The sequence below is a fragment of the Rhinopithecus roxellana genome, chromosome 17, assembly GCF_007565055.1.
Source record: "Rhinopithecus roxellana isolate Shanxi Qingling chromosome 17, ASM756505v1, whole genome shotgun sequence".
Classification (NCBI taxonomy): Eukaryota; Metazoa; Chordata; class Mammalia; order Primates; family Cercopithecidae; genus Rhinopithecus; species Rhinopithecus roxellana.
Genome location: NC_044565.1, coordinates 75,535,946 through 75,557,644, shown reverse-complemented (window position 1 = coordinate 75,557,644; position 21,699 = coordinate 75,535,946). Strand labels below are relative to the sequence as shown.

General features: G+C 40.6%; 1 protein-coding gene across 3 annotated transcripts in view; it reads right to left on the bottom strand.

Annotated features, from left to right (window-relative positions):
- Window positions 1-21,699, bottom strand: part of RASGRP3 (RAS guanyl releasing protein 3) — a 130,475-nt gene that overhangs the window by 47,111 nt on the left and 61,665 nt on the right. For all 3 annotated transcript variants that reach the window (XM_030921282.1, XM_010372400.2, XM_010372401.2), the window contains 3 exons: window positions 5,832-5,964; window positions 2,487-2,683; window positions 1,062-1,164 (listed from right to left, as the gene is read on the bottom strand). In XM_030921282.1, the coding sequence (XP_030777142.1) occupies window positions 1,062-1,164; window positions 2,487-2,556 (173 nt within the window). In that variant the 5' untranslated portion in view covers window positions 2,557-2,683; window positions 5,832-5,964. The remainder of the gene's footprint in view (window positions 1-1,061; window positions 1,165-2,486; window positions 2,684-5,831; window positions 5,965-21,699) is intronic.

Here is a 21,699-nt window from a genome sequence, read left to right as displayed (position 1 = left end):
CATCCTTACCTATGTTCTACACTTCAACAGTGGACGCATATGACCCTTGGACCACTGGGAGTTAGGATCTTGCTCACTTCCATGGACCTTATAGACTCTCTAATATCCTTTTCTGCTCTGAGGTTGTGAGGAGGATGAAGAGAAGTAGAAAGTGGAGGAAGCTTGAACTGAACAGGTGGACACCCCACTGGCTCCAGAAGCCTTGGCAGGCCCTAACAACACTTGATGGTGCCTCTCCCTCTAAGGCGGTGCCTCTCCCCCTAAGGCTCCCCCTCCCTGTAGCGGTTCTCACTCATCTCCAGGGCCTCATGGGCTTGAAGAAGGCAGAGACTGCAGGCACCAACATTAGAGATTGTATAATAAGCATTGGCTCTTAGGGAATAGAACCCTTTATGAACGGGAGACTGCATCTTCAGTCATTTGGCTTTCAACCACTTTTCTGGACTGCATGATGTAGAGAAGTGGTAGACTGCTAAAAGCCTTCATTATGGAATGGTGTTTCTAACCATGCAGGATTTTTTTGCTTTCATTTCACAAGAAAATCTAACATTAGTATCAGTCAACAAATTATAATAAGCCTGCTAGAATGTTCATTGTGTCTTGGCAGCAAGGAAAGATGTGAAAACTAAATTGATGTTTGTGCCCAAGCGAGAGCATATTATTTTGGCTGTATTTCCATATGATTAAGCTGCATCCTCTATGCCCACCATTTTGCCATCCCAGAAGAAACAAATTTGGTCTTGAATCATTGTTAAATATTCTCTCATTGTTCTAATAACAGAAATGTTTAAGACAAGTTAGAAACATCCAGCCCACAGTTCCTGCTTCATTTTACATCTTAGTGACTATTTTCAAGTACAGCCAAAACATCCAGATGGAGAGTCAACTATCTGGTCTATCATCCAGATGTGTTTCGTCTAGACATCTACATATATTCCCAAAACAGCTGGATAACCGAAGACTATTTATTCATCTTAATTTACTGGCTTTGGATAGACACTCTATCTAAATACAGAGCTTGATTTATGGTTGTAAAAATTACACAGTAGTTGAAAAGATATATGCAGAGAAGTTTTTCTGCCAATTCAGTGGAAGATAAATACCATCGGTGCATCAGTAGAACTATTCTTGGCAAGTAACTATTATTCAGTTCTCCATTGTCATCTGTTAAAAAAATAGAACAAGAAGTGAGGAGATAACAGTGCTACTCTTTTTCTAACATCAATAGAGAAGTAATAGTGTCATAGTGTCAAAAATTTTTCATAGACAAATGAATTTTTTTTTTGGAGACGGAGTCTCACTCTGTAACCCAGGCTGGAGTGCAGTGGCACAGTCTCGGCTCACTGCAACCTCTGTCTCCCAGGTTCAAGCGATTTTCCCGCCTCAGCCTCCCAAGTAGCTGGGACTACAGGTGCCCGCCACCACGCCCAGCTAATTTTTCTATTTTTAGTAGACATGGAGTTTCACCATATTGGTTAGGCTGGTCTTGAATTCCTGACCTTGTGATCCTCCCACCTCAGCCTCCCAAAGTGCTGGGATTACAGGCGTGAGCCACCACGCCTGGCCGACCAGTGATCTTTTACCCCCTACTTTGGCTAGTATTTCCTTGCAAGTAAAGGTGGGTAGGTCTTACCCTTCCTCTGGTCTACAGTTGACAGATTTCATAAATAAAATTCAGAACAATCAGTTAAATTTGAATTTAAGAGAAACAATGATTAATTTCTTTATTGTAAGTATGTCCCTGGCATTATTTAGGTCATACTTACACTAAAAATGTTTGTCAGAAATTCAAATGTAACTGGTCATCCTGTATTTTATCTGGCAACTCTGCTCTGGTTTAACTCTGGTTTCTATAGTAATCAATTTAATAAATAACTACTCCCATGTGGGTTGACTTTCTTTGTGCAAGGGATAACCCAATATGCTGTGGTGGATACGAAAACAACAACACAAGGAGCATACAGCTGTAAAGTGTATAATCTAGTAGCAGATATGATGTGTTTGAATGTAGAATGCAGTAAATTGTGCTATTCACATTCGTCTGAGTCAAAAGACCAAGAAACAATTATAGAGGCATTTGCTATGTGCTATAAGGAATTACAATGGGATGTGAGATGGGGGAAAAGGCAAGCAGCGTTCCTGACCAAGGAAACTAGGAATGGTACTATGAACATCTGAGAAGGCCCTGAAGCAGAATTTCAATGAAGGGAATATGACCAGTGGATGGTGGTAGAAAGGCACAGGGAATGTTCCAGAAACATTAAGTGGACAGTTTGACTGGGGTATGAGCTGTGGGCAGTAAACGGAAAGAAATGTGGAGGGCAGTGAAGCTGGAGAGACACACTGGGGTCCATCCAAAAGGCCTTAAATACCAAGGTACAGAGACTGAACTCTGTTCCACAAGCAACTTGCCTCTGAATAGAGGAATAGAGGAAAGTGAGAGCATCAAGAGATCCAAAAGAGATGAAAGGAGAAAAGGCTCGTACCAAACATCTCAATGCAAGTGTGCAGCAGTTCATCTAATGTTGCTGCTTTCCCAAGGCCACTTGATCCCATGGTTATTTAGCCGTTGTCAAAAAACCAGAGACATTTTCAGCATCAGATAGACCATCTCCATAATCATGCAAGTCAGTGACGTTAGTGCCTAGTGGTGACCTGTCCTTAGTTGTACTTCAAGAAAACTCTAAAAAAAATTAAAAATTTAAAAAAACAAGAGAAAGTTATTAGACTAGAGTTCAGAACCCCATTAGAGCATCACTTTCTGACCTGAAAAGATAATGACTTCCATAGACAGTATCTTTCTACAAGAAAAGTATCAGTGACTGAGATTACATCAACCTTTATGATGCCAAAAATACCTACTAAGCTGTTCCTGGGGATGGATGGTGCTTGGAGACCATGGAAATGTTCCCTGTTATATACCATTCCACTTCACAACTGAAATTTTTTAATGCAATGTTTTATACTTTCCTCATATCTTTTTTTTTGTTTTGAGACAAAGCCTCACTTTGTCACCCAGGCTGGAGTGCAGGAGTGCAGTAGTACGATCTCGGTTCACTGCAGCCTTGACCTCCCGGGTTCAAGCAATTCTCCCACTTTCGACCCCCTAGTAGCTGGGACTACAGGCCCACATCACCACTCCTGGCTTTTTTTTTTTTTTTTTTTTTGTAGAGATGGGGTTTTGCCATGTTTCCCAGGCTGGTCTTGAACTCCTGACCTCAAGTGATCTACCTACCTCAGTCTTTCAAAGCGCTAGGACTACAGGTGTGAGCCACTGCACCCAGCCACCTTTCCTCATCTTCTTAAGTGATAAGATATTCAAGAATATTATAAATGTTACTTGGTTTAGTATTAATAAAAGAATATGTAAGAAAAAAAATTTAGATGCAAATATATTTATAAACATTATCCTCAGTGATTCATAAATATTCAACAACTATAAAAAATTCTACTTGCCTGAGAGTAAGATTATTCCTTGCAGTGGTAAAAATACTACTGTTAATTTACTGAACACCCACATTATGTGCTATGCGCCATTCCAAATGTTTTGCATATATTGTCGAACTTGACCTTCACAACAGTGCTGTGAGGTAGTAATTATTATTCCCAGTTAACAGATGAGTTGATGGGATTCACAGTGATTTAGCAACTTACCCAAAACCATACAATTATTAAGGCCTAGAATCAGGACTCCACTATAAAATAAAGCGTCTGTGTTCCCTTTCTTCTTACTACTTCTACAAGCATGGATATCACAAACCATCATAGTTTTGCCTGCTAATCTAGTGTAAAGGGTATCACTCCTCCACATCATCTCAGAAAGAAGATGTAAAGCAGATTATCTGTTACAGAGGTAGAAAGAATATGTGGGGATGACAGCTATCCCATTTGCCAGCACTGTCATGTGGAAAACATGATTGGCAATAGCCTCTTATAGTTGCTTACACTCAAAAGCATCGCTGCTGGGTAGACATCATCACTTGATTTTACAGAGTAGGTCCTTGATGCCAGGTCCCCACAGGACTTGGAGCAGGAGGGAGGCTGTCATGATGTAAGACATTTATCCACTTTAGATATTTTAGTAGGTAAATGCAGCCATTGAGGATTCATCTCATGAGCTGTTGAAAGTCAATGTCTATTTTACTCTCGAACTTTATTTATTCAACTGGCAATCACTGAGCACCTGGCCTATGCCAGGCACTTGGTTAGGCATTGAGGCTGCCAAGATGAACAAATCATTGTCCCATTCTTACCTTCAACAGGCTCATAGTCAACTTCAGAAAACAAACATGTGAATGAATAGGAAAAAATACCTAATGTCCATATGATGGTTGTATTAGTTCAGTGAGACCACTGGAGTGACATTGGAATGAGTCTGTTCACCAGGCACATAACTCTGGGGGAAAATGTTTGCCCTCTATTCATTCTGTGAAAGAACCAGATTCCTGTGCTGAAGGTACCATTCTTAGAACATAAAATAAAGGGTTATTTCAAGTGTTCAATAAAAACAGCAGAAACGCTGGATCAAATGTTCTCCCAATTCTGCTGCTCAAATGATTTGTGAAAGCAGATTATTAAAGTCATCTGGAACTAACTCTTTTATATCTTTCAACAAAGTTACCTTACCGGTAAGGCCTTTCCTGCCCTATTTAAAACAATGCACCTCTCAGCTCTCACCCACCTCTCACTTGGCATGTCCTACCGCCCTTCCTGGATTTATTTTTCTTCATAACACTTAACACTATCTGACAAACTATATATTTTACTTGTTTATTTGTTTTTAAATCTCTATAGTGCCATAAACATAAGCTCCAAGATTGTAGAGATTTTTGTGTTTGTTTTCTGGTATACTCCTTAACGCCTAAGGTTTTGCTTCTCACATAAAAGATACTCAAAAATTATTCACTACATTAATGAACGAGTGGACTAATGGATGAGGAAATAAATATCATGAAACTTGTCACAGGTTTGTCTTTGAATATGAGTATATTTATGTGAGTGTGTATAGATACCATATATTTTTAAAAGACTTTTTAAAGTTTGTTTACTAAATCAGCTTTAAGTAAACATCACTGGAACAAAAATTTCTGCCAGTTTTCTAAACTTAATATAATCGCCTATATTAATCATGAGAACTTGCCTTTTCCAAGACATTCTGGGGCAGAACTTCTCTGATTCCTCTAATGTCAACTCTATCAGTACCCTTAAAAGTCAAGATTGAATAATTAACAAGTTTGATTACCTTCAGGTGTATACAGACTTTTTTTTTTTTATCCTGTTACTCACTGAACAGTAGACATATTACTTAGAACAAATAGGCCTAGACTAAACTGGTTTCTCAATTCGAAACCAAAATTATTCAACTGAGCTGTCTGGGGAAGGTGTTGACGTCCCCATAAGGGGTTAGAGATAACCTGGAACCAAAGACTCATCACCATGTTTAGGGTTATATTTCTGATCTGCAAAGAAACTGGCACATCATGGGCCAGGTAGGCCGGGCTATCAGGTTACAATCTGTTTCTGCAATCAGTAGATGTGTCTGAGTCTCTGCTCCGCCTTCTGTCACCTGCACATTTACCTGAGGTCTCATTTCCTATGTGTGGACATTATTGTGTCTACAACTGCCTTTTTCAAAACAAGGCTTCTTTATTACAAAAGCAATATACACTTATCATTTAAAATAGGACATTAAGGAAAAAGTTATCCTTAATCTCATCATCCAAAGATAACTCCTATTAACATCATAGCATGTTTGTTTTAGTTTCTCTAGGCATGTTTATTTTTTAATGAGAATTCTTACATAATTTATGACAATTTAAAGAAATACTTACCTGTTGTTTCCATACAGATAGAGTTCCAAATCTGAAATAATTTTAAGGGCAGTTAGCACCATTGGGAAATGCATGGAAGACGCAGTCTGTAGAACTGGTTTATTCAACCTGAGTGATAAGTACTTTGGAGAACCTGACAAAAGAACAGAAAGAAGCCCCCAAACAGAATTAGATCATGATAACCCCAAAGAATCCACATTGTGTTAAAGCATTTTCAAAAACTTTGAGTTACAGGTGGTATTTGAGATTTTGTCTAAACTTCACCCACAACATCAATTAACAAGGGCAAATATTCAAAATAGTTACTTGGTAACACAATTTTTTTTTTTAATCAAGTAAGCTTTTCGCAGCCTATTAAAAACCCACATATGGGACAAAGCCAAGTTCTACACACATAGTATACACTACTATTTCATGCAAATATACTTATATCAGTGGATTACTCATTAAGAATTTCCAAACACTGACTTTGAAATGTTAGTAAATCCTTAAAACAGTCTGTGGTCGTGATCACTAAACTCTGACCCTAAATCATTACTGATAGTCTCAACACGAATGTCAATGTTATTTTAGAGCAGGTTGTTTAGTCTCCCAATGGGGACTTAAGGACTTGCTGTTTGTTTAGGACTTGCCGTAGTGTTGATAGGTGCTCTCCGACTGCGATGAAAATTATTGCTCTCCAGCATAGACATTTTCTCCCAAGTCTGAAAGGGACACAATAAGCCAAATTTCTCCCAGGGTTTGAATTATTTCTAAAAGAAAAGTGTTATTTTTAAAGGGCAATAGAGTTTTGTTGGGTGTGATTTCAAAGGCTATGATATGTTCCTATAGCAAAAGGACGTTCATTAACATGACCTGTGAAGCCTCTGTTGTCAAAAAACATCCTTTTGAGGTTGCCTAGGACAGTAAGAACTGTGCTCCCAATTTTAGAAATAATAAAAGGAAGCCAATTCCACGAAACTGATCATTAACAGATAAAAATGAGCATACCAGGCTGACTCAGAACCTCTCCATTTAAAAAAATTGGGTTTCAACATTAGGTAACCAAATGGGGAAAGTCTGACTTATCTCTGAGTAAAATGCCATAATGCTGCGTACTTTATTAGACTGTTGAAGGAGTTAGTGAGGTCACGTAAAGTGAATCCATCACGGAGCCTACAGAACGCTGAGTGCTCAGTGTGAAGCTCACACTACTTCTTCCCGTCCCATATTAAAAGTCTTTTAAGTTGAGGCCTGAAGTAGCGGACCAATTTGCAGAAGCGGCAGGGAGAGAGATGTTCATTTAGAGAAGAGAAAAGATATTCTAAGAAAAAGTACGGTGACACTGGAGCACCTATTAGTCACCAGCAAGGGACTCCAATTCCCAAAGGTTCTGAAGTCAAAGTTAGGTCATGACTGTCAGAGATGTTGTAGACTAAATTCCCAGACGGTGTCTAGGAAGTATGCCAAAATGACAGGGAAGCTTTCTCCTGGCTCTAGAATTGTAGGATTTATAAGGTGAAATATTGTAACTAATAAGTGTATATATAACAAATCGTTTTGAAATGATGTTGGCCATATTAGAACTTTCAACGATTGTCTTGTCTATCATATTATCTCTATTCCAAGATAAAAGAATTTCTTGAAGATCCTTCCCTGCTAATGGCAGTTATTATCTTTATGCATAAATGACTACATAAATATCTTTATATTTATATGACCTCCGTATGGAGACAAAGAGATTTTTCTAAATGACTAAAAAACACGTGGTAATTGTTACAAACTTTGAAGTCTTAAAGATTAATGCCAAAGATGTCAGCATTCATTGTTCTGGAAATATACAAACTTAATTTCTCTTTATCACCACAGACACATGAGATTTTTTTTAAAGTTCTGTGATTATATTACCTGATACTCCACAGGAGAATTGAGATTGAGTTTAGTAAATGAAATGATAGTAAAAACTCTGAAAGATAATTAATTTTTTTGATAAATACTTACCGAGGATCTACTAGACACCAGACACTGAACAGAACACTAGAGTGGCTGGTGGAAGGGGCTGGTGTTGGGGAAGGGAAGGATAAATGGATAAGCAAGACAGACACAATCCTTGCCTGTATAGTCTAGCAAAGAATGAAAGGAAGAATTACAATAAAATATCCTATGGAGCACAGAGCAGGTAGGGAGGGGCACTAATTTAGTCTAGAAGACTGAGGAGTTTTAGCTTGGTAAAGAAGATGACAATTATGGGAAATCGAAAAGACATTTACAATGACTAAAGTGTTATGGCAAGAGATAAGACTAAAAAGTCAGTAGAAGTAGCTCATGACAGTATTGTAAGCTTTAGTAAGGAGTATATACTTTATCCAAAGGGCAATAGGAAGCCATTGTTTGAAAGGAGAGTGGCATGATCATACCTGGATTTTTGTTTTCTTTTTTTTTGAGATGGTCTCGCTCTGTTACCCAGGCTGGAGTGCAGTGGCGTGATCTCAGCTCACTGCAACCTCTGCCTCCCAGGTTCAAGTGATCAGCCTCCCAAGTAGCTGAGATTACAAGCATGTGTTACCATGCCTGGCTAATTTTTGTATTTTCAGTAGAGATGAACATTTCCCCATGTTGGCCAGGCTGGTCTCAAACTCCTGACCTCAAGGATCCACCCACCTCGGCCTCCCAAAGGGCTGGGATTACAGGCATGAGCCACCACACCCTGCCTGATTTTCTTATTATTTCATTTCCATTGGTATCTTAACGTCCTCTTCACCATATCAAGCAAAGCTGGGTGAAATGGGAGCTAGGATCTGTGCCCTGGTGAGGACACCACCTAACAAATGCCAGCCCTGTTTTAGTTCCGAGGCTCAGAGTTATGGAAAGTGTGACTAGATCATAACAATAAAAACTCAGAATTGCTTCTTGAATGCAGGGGAGATTTATATACATTGTTTCAGAAGTTATCTGAAATAATTTTAGAAACATGACATGGGTGGGTGATACAACAGACCAAAGAACAAGGAACACTGAACTTCCTCTCAACAACTACAACAACAACCAAACAAAAGAAAACCTCCAGGAGAAGAGAAACATCAGCCTTCTACTCTTGACAGAAATAATCCCGATAATTCTGGTTCCTTTCTTCTCTTTTCACAATGGCTTTTGTATATTTTCTCCTCTTGATAAACCTCAGAACTGTATCCATCATACCTTCTGGCAGATGACTGTGTCTCCTTTTTAGAGTAAATGGAAGTTGCCTGACAGAAACTTCCTTGACTTCCTTCCATAAAAATGATAACTTTACCTACATGAATGCCCGTTTTTGGGGTCTCTCCTGCTATTGCATTGAAAGAAGTGGCCCTCTTCTTTATCCAAGGTCATCCCTCCACCTGTGCATGGATCCCTTATTCTTGTCCTCCCAGGGACCATGTTACATGAATTAACTTCTCACTCTTTTGCCTCTTCCTCCAATATTTATTTTTCCTGCTAAATCTTAGCACTTAAAGATGCCCAGGTCTTAACTCAGAAGTCTGTAATGGATATCTAGAAGTTAACTCAAAATTTCTCCTTGATATGATCAAGGGAAATCATTGAAAACAAAATTTCTCCTTGGAGTCTCAGGCATCTCTAAATCAATACAGCCAAAATGAACTCATCATTTTCCTCCTATAAACTTCCTTCTCCTCCCCTCCAGTCTCAATTTCTCAATCTCAGGAGAATGACACCATCACCCAACCAAATATCTAGCTAGAAACCTGGGAATTACCCTTGATTCTGATCATTCCCCATAGCCAATGGATCAGTAGATCTTTCTGAATCTATTTTCAAAAGAAATTCTGTAACCAACCACTTCTTTCCCATCTCCATGGACACATGCTGGTTTAGACAACCATCATGTCTTGCCTGAATGATTTTAACCAATTACTAACTGGTTTCCCCATCCTCGGTATAGGTCTTTACTACAATGTATTCTCCATTCTGCAGCTGGAAGAATCCAGATATGGGCGAAGCACGGTGGCTCATGCTTGTAATCCCAGCACTTTGGGAGGCCGAGGCAGGTGAATCACTTGACGTCAGGAGTTTGAGACCACCCTGGCCAACATGGTGAAACCCCATCTGTAATAAAAATACAAAAAGTGGCCAGGCATGGTGGCGCATGCTTGTAATCCCAGCTGCTTGGGAGGCTGAGGCAGGAGAATTGCCGAACCTGGGAGGCGAAGGTTGCAGGGAATCGAGATCCTGCCACTGCACTCCAGCCTGGGCAACAGAGACAGACTCATTTCTCTCCCATCCTTTGACTTGATCCAAAATATTTCATTCTGGTAACTACCACCTGAGCCACCTTTCTTATGATCCCCACCTTCCCTAATAGGCTTTCTGCATCTCTGCCCCACTACTCACACTCTCCAATGCTCTCATTAACTGAGTCTCGCTCTGTCACCCAGGCTGGAGGGCAGTGGTGTGATCTTGGCTCACTTCAACCTCTGCCCCCCAGTTTCAAGCAATTCTCCTACCTCAGCCTTCCAAGTAGCTGGGTTTACAGGTGCACGCCACCATGCCCGGCTAATTTTTGTATTTTTAGTAGAGATGGGGTTTCACCATGTTGGCCAGGATGGTCCTGAACTGCTGACCTCAAGTGATCTGCCCACCTTGGCCTCCCAAAGTGCTGGGATTACAGGTGTGAGCCACTGTGCCTGGCCTCAGTTGACTATATTTGAAATTCTTTGTTTATTTCTGCACTGGTCTTGTTTCTGTTTAAATTTTCCTTCTCATTCCTTTCAAGTTCATTCCTCTGTTCTTTGAATTTCTCTTTCTACTTCATTTTCTTCAATCAGGTGTTCTTCCAGTGTGCTCCACCAAAGTCATACTGTCATCACTGTCAAACTTGTTTCTATTACAAACCTACTGGGATAGTACGAATATAAGAAATGGGCCCGGTGATTATGGCAAAGTTCATTCATTGTAAATGGACCACAAATGATGACATGAAGACTAAAATCTCCCATATTTATGGATGGTGAAGCAGTATCTCCAAGGGTTATTTAACAATGACAGTAGGAAGGAGCCATGGTTAATACAGTCATTTTCAACCCTAAAAGAAACTCTTTGTCCTTCTTGCATTGGGTGTGTTTGTTTAATGTGATAATAGGATTTTCCTAGATTTTAAAATTCTTGTTGTTTGTCTGTTTTATCCTGAAAAGAGATTTCACTACGTTTAATGGGGAATTAATAATCAACATTGTGCTGGACTTTAGAAAATGAAGTAATAACAGCATCTACAAATACCATTTGTTGGTGGCAATGTAATGTGACAGATGCAATGTTGGGAAAATTACCTATATTATCTTTAAATATTATAACACCCCGAAAGCTAAGTCTTATTTTCTCCATTTCATGGATAATGAAATTGAGGCCTACAGAGGTTAAATTACTTGTCCAATATCATGTTACTAGTTAAGTTACAAAGCAAAGTCCATCTCCAAAATTTATGTTTTTCAACTACCCACAAAAATTTTAGCTGTTGTTAAGGCCTGCCCATTAGATCAATTTCTAGACATTGTCTAGAACAAAGGTTTGTTATTCCCTGTGTTTGGCTGGTAAGCACCCTATCACTGGCCCCTATTGTCTGAAAATGAATAACTTTCACTATTACGGCAAGCTTGGCAACTCAGGGAATCACTGGTACCAAGTACTGAACAGAAGTCAATAACCAGCTCAGAGCTCATCTCACAAGACCTCGCTGCATTTTCTGGTAACAAGTAACAAGGCTTAACTGCATTTTATTTATGTTTTCTTGGTTACTGGTATTGAATATTGGCAACCAAACCAACATATTTACAGCTACCTGACACAAGTTGAACAAGAAATGAGAATCTTAGAGAAGGTTTAGTAATAAATACCATGAAATTCCAAAGTCCCACCAAGGGGATATTTTCCTTGCATTTGGCTGCAGCCGAACATAGCAGGGAAATGATATATACACGTTCTAGACACCTGCAGTTGGATGGCTTCCAGATGGACACATTCAACCACAATGAAGGATTATGACCTACTATGGTAACTCGAGTGTTCACTTTCTAAATAATACCTCAAAGTAAGACCCAGAACTAGGAAACTTGAGCCTCAGAAGTTAACATTTTAAACTTTAGGAAAATCATTTTTTTAAAGATCAATATTTTCTTCTCTCGAAAATGCCAATATTATATTCCTAAGAAACCTGTTGGCCGGGCATGGTGACTCATGCCTATAATCCCAGCACTTTGGGAGGCCGAGGTGGGCAGATCACCTGAGGTCAGGAGTTCAAGACCAGCCTGACCAACATGGAGAAACTCCATCTCTACTAAAAATACAAAATTAGCCGGGCATGGTGGTGCATGCCTGTAATCTCAGCTACTTAGAAGGCTGAGGCAGGAGAATCACTTGGGCCCAGTAGGAGTAGTCAGAGGTTGTGGTTAGCCGAGCTTCGGGTCATTGCCTGGGCAACAAGAGCAAAACTCCGTCTCAAAAAAAAAAAAAAAAAAAAAAAAAAAAGAATCCTGTCTGCGGTCCTAATGCTCTGGAAGTACCTGGTCTCAAATTCCCTGAAATAAAGTCACATTCCCTTACTCCTTGCCTTCAGAGTGGATTTGATGCTGATCATAATGGTGGTGGTGGTGGTGGTGATGATGATGATGATGATGATGATACAGAGAAGGAGGAAGAGGAGGAATCATTTAGATGCTCTTCATGTTGGTCACTGTATTGAGGTTTTTCCCCAACAAACAATCTAGCAGTAACTAAAATGCGGCTAAATCTTGCTTGTTACTTAATTCTCACCAAAAATTACAATGAGGTCTTGTGAGATGAGCTCTGAGCTGGTTATTGACTTCTATTTAGTACTTGGTACCAATACCAACGTGCTCTGCCTCATGTGCTCCCTATGAACAGGAAGGCATTTTTAACAACTGCATAAGTAAAATTCTTAGGGATTATCCCACTGCATCCAGATGACAATCTCCAAGGATAGAATCTACACAAAAGAGGCTCCAAGGGAATGAAGACATTACATAGAAAGCCTCTAAAAAGCAAGAGAATGTGAACAGAAGGCATAGCCTGGACCACAAAATCTCTCCTAAACTACCATCACTCTAGGATGGGAGTAAAAGCTGACCGTCGCTAAAAACAAGGGAAAGGATTTGAAAACAGGAATTTTAAGTTGCTACACAGGAATGCAGCAAGAGGCACTAATATAATAATGAAAGATTGCCTTTAAATGGACCTGCAGGTTCTCAGAGAAAGGCATTAGTTTGGCGGGCACAAAAGCCAACGTTTATTGTCTATTAAACATTAAACACAATGTTTATACCAATAGGCTGGAGGTGTAGACAGCCCATTCTCAAGAGCATACAATTCCATGCAAGAGACATAATATAAATCAGTTATTATAAACCAAAGAGTCCATTAAGTCTGGTGACAGAGACAGATGCCCAGGGTATTGCAGGAGCACAGAAATGGGACCGAATTCCACCCAAGGAGATCTAGGAGGCCTTCTTGACAGGAAAGATACTAAGCTTTACGGGTCACAAAATTACAATGGAAAATACAGGCTAAGTCCAATAGTGTCAGACAGTGAGGTGGTGGAAACACCTGAACATGGTTCCAGAATTAAGACAAATGCAATTTGCAATCCAGAAATTTATCACTATGTGAAAAATGAATAAGAACACACGTGAGACAACAATATTTAGATTAAAAGCTGATGACAGAGAAAATGTTTGGGGTCAGGTAGGGATACATTGAGTTCTGAACCATCTTTGGATTTTTTTAAAGGCACAAATAAATGAAAGGATTGCAAAATGCGTGGGGGTTGCACAATGCTGCTTTATTTTTATTATTCATTTTATTATCCAGTTTCACTATTGACAGTGATAAGCTTTAATAAAGATTTCCTTTACCATTTAGACACTAACTTTGTATACACAGATATTGAAGATGGAATATAAATTTCTCTTTTCTAAGAGAAACTGTACTATGTTATCATCTAAGCGGAAACATTTTGCTCCTATTTAGAAACCTGTGTGTTTATAGTACTCTTTTATGGGATGGTAATGTCTCAGCTTGAAATTACTTCTGAAATCAGGGATTTGGAGCTAGACTTTTTATTGGAACCAATTAACAGTAAAGTACAGAAACAAAAAAAAAGTGTGTTTAAAATTATTTCTGTGCTCTCAAATAAAGTTACACAGCTTGAAGCCCATAATTAGAAGGTTCCACTTAATGACTTTGTCATTCCCTTTTATTTCAGTTGTTTTTCCTGCAGCAAATGGTTCTTCTTTTCTCTAAAGGAAAAACAAATCTCAAGAGGCAATGATATCTGTGTTTCTCCCATCTAATCTTAGGTCCCATTTAACTTCTCTGAGGCTCACTTTCATCATCTCTGACATGAGATAAATACTACTACTCTGCCCTCCTTATCAGAACAAAAAAAATTCATTTCAAAAATGTTTTGGCCCGGCGCGGTGGCTCAAGCCTGTAATCCCAGAACTTTGGGAGGCCGAGACGGGCGGATCACGAGGTCAGGAGATCGAGACCATCCTGGCTAACACAGTGAAACCCCGTCTCTACTAAAAATACAAAAACTAGCCAGGCGAGGTGGCGGGCGCCTGTAGTCCCAGCTACTCGGGAGGCTGAGGCAGGAGAATGGCGTAAATCCGGGAGGCGGAGCTTGCAGTGAGCTGAGATCTGGCCACTGCACTCCAGCCTGGGTGACAGAGCGAGACTCCGCCTCAAAAAAAAAAAAAAAAAAATGTTTTAAGAGCACAAATCACAGTGAGAAAAAAGGAAGTTCTAAAATTGTGAAATGTTCCCAACTAAATTTGTAAAGTGGTTATTTGAAATTTAGAATATATATTTTCCATTAGAACAATATTATAAGTGGAGTAATAACAGATTTACATATGGGAAACAGCCTGTCAAAATGCTAAAAGAGAACTTTGGGAGTTCTTAAGAATTTTAGAGGTTGATAAACTGGTCTGTTAGCATGCCAGATTAGCTTTCAGAAATGCCACAACTCTGAGAAACTAGGGTTTCTGATGGGTATTTTGGACTCATTAGTGCATCTAGAGAGACAGAGAATGAGAAAGAAGATAGAGGGAGAAGAAGCTAACTTTTCATAAAGTAAAGGTTAAAGAGTTAGAGGAAGGCTGGGCATGGTGGCTCACACCCGTAATCCCAACACTTTGGGAGGCCAAGGCGAGCACATCACCTGAGGTCAGGAGTTCAGGACTAGCCTGAACAATATGGCGAAACCCTGTCTCTACTAAAAATGCAAAAAAATTAGCCAGATGTGGTGGTGCGTGCCTGTAGTTCCAGCTACTTGGGAGGCTGAGGCAGGAGAATCCCTTGAACCCGGGAGGTGGAGGTCGTAGTGAGAAGTGACCCAAGATTCTGCCACTGCACTCCAACCTAGGCAACAGGGCAACAGAGGGAGACTCAGTCTCAAAAAAACAAAACAAAACAAAAAAAGGAGACAGTTAAAGGAGACCAAGGAATGGGAATAAGGATGTTGTTGGTAGGTTGTAAAAGGAGGAATTAATCAATTGTAATTTACTAAAGTGTGAGCAAATTAAGACAAATGAAGGGAAGCCCAGAGTGAACTAATTTCCCCTGACCTGCCATATGAAGGTATCTGCACTCCCCTCCCACCCCCCCACCCAGAAACAGCACCATGCCTTTCTTCTCTCTTCACCAGCTCCTTGGTGTAACTGTCTAGAGTTCATGTGTCTTACCACTTCTCCTTCCTCTAGCTTGTAACTCCCCTTGTGTTTCTTCTATGTAGGTAAATGTGAAGTGCCTTCTGGCCAAAACCAAACACTAACAAACAAACAAAATTTAGCAACCCTCTACTGGCCATCTCTCCCATCCCTCACAGTCAAGTAGAATTTGCTGGTTCTATTTGATCCTCTCTTTAGACCACCCAAATCAAGCTCTGTCTAACTCCCCTTCTACTTCCTGCCCTCATACTCCACTCAAACTACTCTGGCAAAAGTCATTACACCCGCTAAGCTCTCTTTATTGTCTTCTTACGCTAAGGTTCGGCCGCAGTGTAGTACTTCTTGACCACACCCTCCCTTAAATTCTCCTTTTGGCTGGTTTTCCTGGCAACATCTCTTTCTTGGTTTTTCTTCTATACCTCTGGTCATACCTTCTCAGTCTCATCTGCAGACTTCACTTCTACTGCTGGCCTCTAAACTGCCAACGGTTCTCAGGTCTCCACGCTGAACTCATACACAGAAGTGGCTTCAACTACACCTCTACGTTAATGACTCCAAACCAGAGATCAGCTACACGTGAACTGCAGAGGAAGGGAGTAGGATTTGGAGACAGGCGGACTTGGGATTGCATCCTAGCTCTTCTACTTATTAGCATGTGACTTTGGGCAAGTTTTACTTAACTTTTGGGTAAGTTTTCATATCTCACCCTCATTCATTGCTAGTGGAAATGTAAAATGGTACAGTCACTTTGGAAATGAGTTAGGCAGCTCACCAAAAACTTAAACATAGAGTTACCATACGATCTAGAAAATTCATTCCTAGGTACATACCCAAGAGAACTGAAAAATGTTCATAGCAGTACTATTCATAATTTCTCCAAAGTGAAAACAACCCAAATGTCTAGCAATCAATAAATGGATAAACAAAATGAAGTCTCTCCATACAATGGAATATTATTTAACGATAAAAAGGAACTAGGTACTGATACATTCTACAATATAGATGAACCTTGAAAATGTTATGCTAAGTGAAACAGGCCAGACACAGAAGGCCACATATTGTACAACTCCATTTATAGAAAATATCTAGAATAGGCAAATCTATAGCAACAGAAAGGAGATTAGTGGTTGCCAGGCACTGAGGGAAGGCAGGAATGGGGAGTAACTGCAGTGGGTTCACCATTTTTTTTTGGAGTGATAAAATTGCTGTCCAATTTGATAGTGGTAGTTGTTGAAGAACCTTGTGAATACACTAAATACCACTGAACTGTGCACTTTATTTAATTAATTTATTTTCTTGAGATGAAGTCTTGCTCTGTCGCCAGGCTGGAGTGCAGTGGCGCGATCTTGGCTCACTGCAACCTCTTCCTCCTGGGTTCAAGCGATTCTTCTGCCTCAGCCTCTCAAGTAGTTGGGAATTACAGGTGCGTGCCACCATGCCCAGCTAATTTTTGTATTTTTAGTAGAGATGAGGTTTCACGGTGTTGGCCAGGCTGGTCTTGAACTCCTGACCTCAGGTGGTCTGCCTGCCTCGGTCTCCCATAGTGCTAGGATTACAGGCATGAGCCACCATGCCCAGCCTGAAGTGTGCACTTTAAAGGGGTAGGTTCCAATGGTATATAAACTATGTCTCAATGAAATAGTTTTAATTAATTAAAGAATATGTGGGAATGTAAAATGGTACAGTCACTTTGGAAATGAGTTAGGCAGAATATAAAGGACATAAAGAATATGTCCTCACTTTTTTTTTTTTTTTTTTTTTGAAACAGAGTCTTGCTCCATCGCTTAGGCTGGAGTGCAGTGGCACCATCTTGGCTCACTACAACCTCTGCCTCCCAGGTTCAAGCGATTCTCCTGCCTCAGCCACCTGAGTAGCTGGAATTACAGGTATGTGCCACCATGCCCAGCTACTTTTTGTGTTTTTATTAGAGATGGGGTTTCACCATGTTCGCCAGGCTGGTCTCAAACTCCTGATCTCGTGATCTGCCTGCCTCGGCCTCCCAAAGTGCTGGGATTACAGGCATGAGCTACGGCACCCACCCCATTCTCACTTTTTTAACCTGCTGTATCTCCTATATTTTCTTCCTTGGTCTGTGGCTCAACCTGCCTCCCAGTATTCCATGCCAGAAACTTGGGACTCACCCTAGATTTCCTAGCACCCTCTTTTGCCATCCCTCATGCCCAAGTCTGATCACCTACCTCTCAGTTGTCTCTTTTTCTCCCCCACTGCCCTTCATCTCCACCACCTCTCCTGGGTTCAAGCTGTTGTCCCGTTTCCCCTGGCCCTCCGCAATGCCTCACTCCTCAGACTTCCAGATGGGTTCTCACTTCCTGTTTATCTCCCCTCTCTCCTGGGGCCAAATCAATCTTTCCAAATTATCAGAGTGATTGCGGAACTCCTCTCTCCAAAATTCTTCCACAGTTTCCTGTGGTCTTACACAAATAGAAAGTCCTTTCCATGGCATACAAAGCCTGCCCCCTGCATTCCCTCCTTCCTCTTTCCTCTCTTTACTCCAGCACACGTGATACTGCTGTGAAAGGGAGCTCCGATTTCACAGACCCCATACTTCGCACACATTGTTTCTTTATTTTTCTGAATGTCTCTCCTCTCCCAATACTTATGCTTGGCAATCCCCTACTCACTTTTCCAGAAATCTCCTCCTCCCTCCTCACCCTTCCAGGTGGATTTTGGCACTCAGCATACTGACTTCCTTTAGCTTTGTAAAATTTATGTTACTGAATGGTTCTGTTGGTCTCTCCACCGGCTTAAGAACAAAACTGTATTTTTTCTAGCCCCTAGCCCAGAAGTGTGCCTGGTATCTTTATATGACTACCTTTCTCTGCTATCATATTCTTCTGACATGGTCTCTAAATTTCAAATTGGTTTCTTCTTTAATTTTCTTCTCTAATCTTATCCTCTCTTTTTTTTTGGATTTGATATTTTAATGCGGCATGTAATTCTCTGAGTATAGCTCAAGACATAGGTGATTTGACCCAAATCAGTTGACCCTTACAAGTGATTTGCGTCAAATCATTTATGTAAATATTTCAGAGTTTTGGCCGGGCGCGGTGGCTCAAGCCTGTAATCCCAGCACTTTGGGAGGCCGAGACGGGTGGATCACGGGGTCAGGAGATCGAGACCATCCTGGCTAACACGGTGAAACCCCGTCTCTACTAAAAAATACAAAAAACTAGCCGGGCGAGATGGCGGGCGCCTGTAGTCCCAGCTACTTGGGAGGCTGAGGCAGGAGAATGGCGTAAACCCGGGAGGCGGAGCTTGCAGTGAGCCGAGATTGCGCCACTGCACTCCAGCCTGGGCGACAAAGCGAGACTCCGTCTCAAAAAAAAAAAAAAAAAAAAAAAAAAGCCGAGATTTTGCTACTTAATTAACATTGTGCATTGAGACACCAAAAACGGGTTTTTGTTTTGTTTTGTTTTGAGACGGGGTCTCACTCCGTTGCCCAGGCTGGAGTGCAGTGGCGTGATCTTGGCACACTGCAACCTCCACCTCCTGGGTTCAAGCAGTTCTCCCACGTGTGACTGGGACCACACGTGTGCACCACCACGCCCAGCTAATTTTTGTAGTTTTGGTAGAGATGGGGTTTCACCATGTTGCCCAGGCTGGTCTCGAACTCCTGAGCTCAGGCAATCCGCCCACCTCCGCCTCCCAAAGTGCTGAGATTGAGCCACCACGCCTGGCCAAAAACTGGGTTTCAATCACTATATATAGTGAGGATTAGATGTCTGGACAAGGCCAGGGAGATAGGTGGTTTGCCTTAGGGAGGGACTCACTGTTCAGTATAGGGCTAGGACCAGGGATGGGGGTGAATCTTAGGAGGGGAACAGAGGTCAGAAATGGGAGGGGGTTGGAGATGAGCCTAACCTTATTCTTATCTTGATGTTTCTCTTTTGATTATTGAATACGTTTATTCCTTTTACATTAACAGGCCCATAATGCAATTTCAAGATATGCTTTCCAATTTTTAGTATTACAGATTGTTAAAGAGAATAAAATTACAGTGAATACTTCTCCAGTCACTTTCTTGTCTGTTGAATAAACACTTATTTCTGTGCCAGACACTGTGATTAACACCATGGCGGAGGTACAAGTATATGTCAGGCATAGAATGTGATCTCGGAAGCTTGAGGATCTAGAGAGGGGGCACACATGGACAGAAGTTATGATCCAGGGCATTATGAAAGAGTTGTGAGAAAGGTAAAAACAAGGTGACTCATAGAACCGAGTTGTGCCTAGCCACACAAGCAGGGATGCACTGGGCAGAGAGAAGAAGGAGAACGCTGCACACAGAGAAAATGGCACTGAAGAAGGCAGGGAGGCATGGAAAAGCAGGAATGCTCACAGGATGGTGAGGTCTTCAAGTTGGGATTAAAGCATATATTTGTTCATTCTTTCACTCAAAACCATTTTGGGCCAGGCACGGTGGCTCGCGCCTATAATCTCAGCACTTTGGGAGGCTGAGGCAGGCGGATCACGAGGTCAGGAGTTTGAGACCAGCCTGACCAATATGGTGAAACCCTGTCTGTACTAAAAATACAAAATAAGCTGGTGGCGCATGCCTGTAATCCCAGCTACTCAGGAGACTGAGGCAGGAGAATCGCTTGAACCTGGAAGACAGAAGTTACAATGAGCCAAGATCGTGCCATTGCACTCCAGCCTGGGTGACAGGGTGAGACACTGCCTCAAAAAAAAAAAAAAAAAAAAAAAAAAAAACCCTTTTGAAGGAGAGAGAGGGACTATCATGTTCTGAACATCATAACTAAAGCTTCTGTGAGAGCCCATGTGACATAACCCACCATAGCCCTTCCTTGCAGGCCTTACACATTTTACTCGTTCTTTAATGAGTTCTTGTGTCATGAAATGAGAACTAGTTTAGAACTAGGTGAAGAGCCTGGACTGTAGAGCCAGACCACTGGGATCAAATTCAACTCTTGAACTTTCTAACTGTGTGGTTTAGGGGCAAGTTATTTAATTTACTGTGTGTCTGTATCTTTATCTCTACGATAGAATAATACTGATGTCTGTGTTGTAGAGTTGTTATGAGAACTAAATAAGTTAATAACAAGTAAAGTGCTTATTAACTGGCACACGGTAGGCCCTTAATGAGTGTTAGCTGCTGTTATTATTTTCTTGGTAAGGGACCAAAAGCTGCCCTCTACCTAGGGATACAATGATTCCTATTTCTGTCACTCCTCTCAAATTCATAAGCCACATATATTTTACTTACATATACCCATTTTGCAAAGAAAGGAAGGAAAGAAGGAAGGAAGAGAGGAAAGAAGGACTGGAGAAAGGAAGGGGGAAAAGGCAGTGCAGGCTGGAAATTTGTGTCACGAAATGAGAACTAGTTTAAATCCCATTTCTGCTATGACTTAATCCATATTTTCTTAAATGAAAATTCTATAATATGCTTCTTACTCTGTATTACTCATTATTTTGGTAGGTTAAAACCAGGTATCTCTGGGCATAACACCCAAACCATTCAATGATATCTTTATTGATCAATTTAGTATCTAATTTTTAAAAGGTATTTATTAAGCACACACAGAAAGTACTCAAGGGCATACAAAGACACATATCTTCCTGCAAAGAGGTTAAAGAGCAGGAGATTTCAGTAGATACATTTAGAAATGTCAGTAATAGACCAATGAATCTTGAATGTGATCCAACTCTGGAGATTGCATTTATTCTTCTGTGGAATGAAAATAAATGCATGTCATGTTATTAATGTCCCTAAAACAATTTGGGGGAGTGGATAGTACACAAAAACATTTCCACCAGAAGTTTTGCTAACAGATCTACTAGTCATAATAAGGATGCTGAAGAGTTGAAATAGTACGTGAAACCACGCTGGGACTAAAATTAAAAAGAGAACCTCATCAGCTTCTGTGGTAATTTGTGGGGATTTCACAAGTCTGCAAGTTCACAATTTTAGATCCTTGCCAATCTTTATCTCACCACAATATCTCATTTCTACTGGCTTTGTTTCAAACTTTGTTTCTAATCTCTAGGTCAGGAAACGGGGCATGTATATATTTATTTGATTATCTTAGCACCCTTTAACTATTAATCACGCAAACCTTGAAAGTATTCACCAAGCATTTAGGTAAAAAGATACTTCTCTACTACTG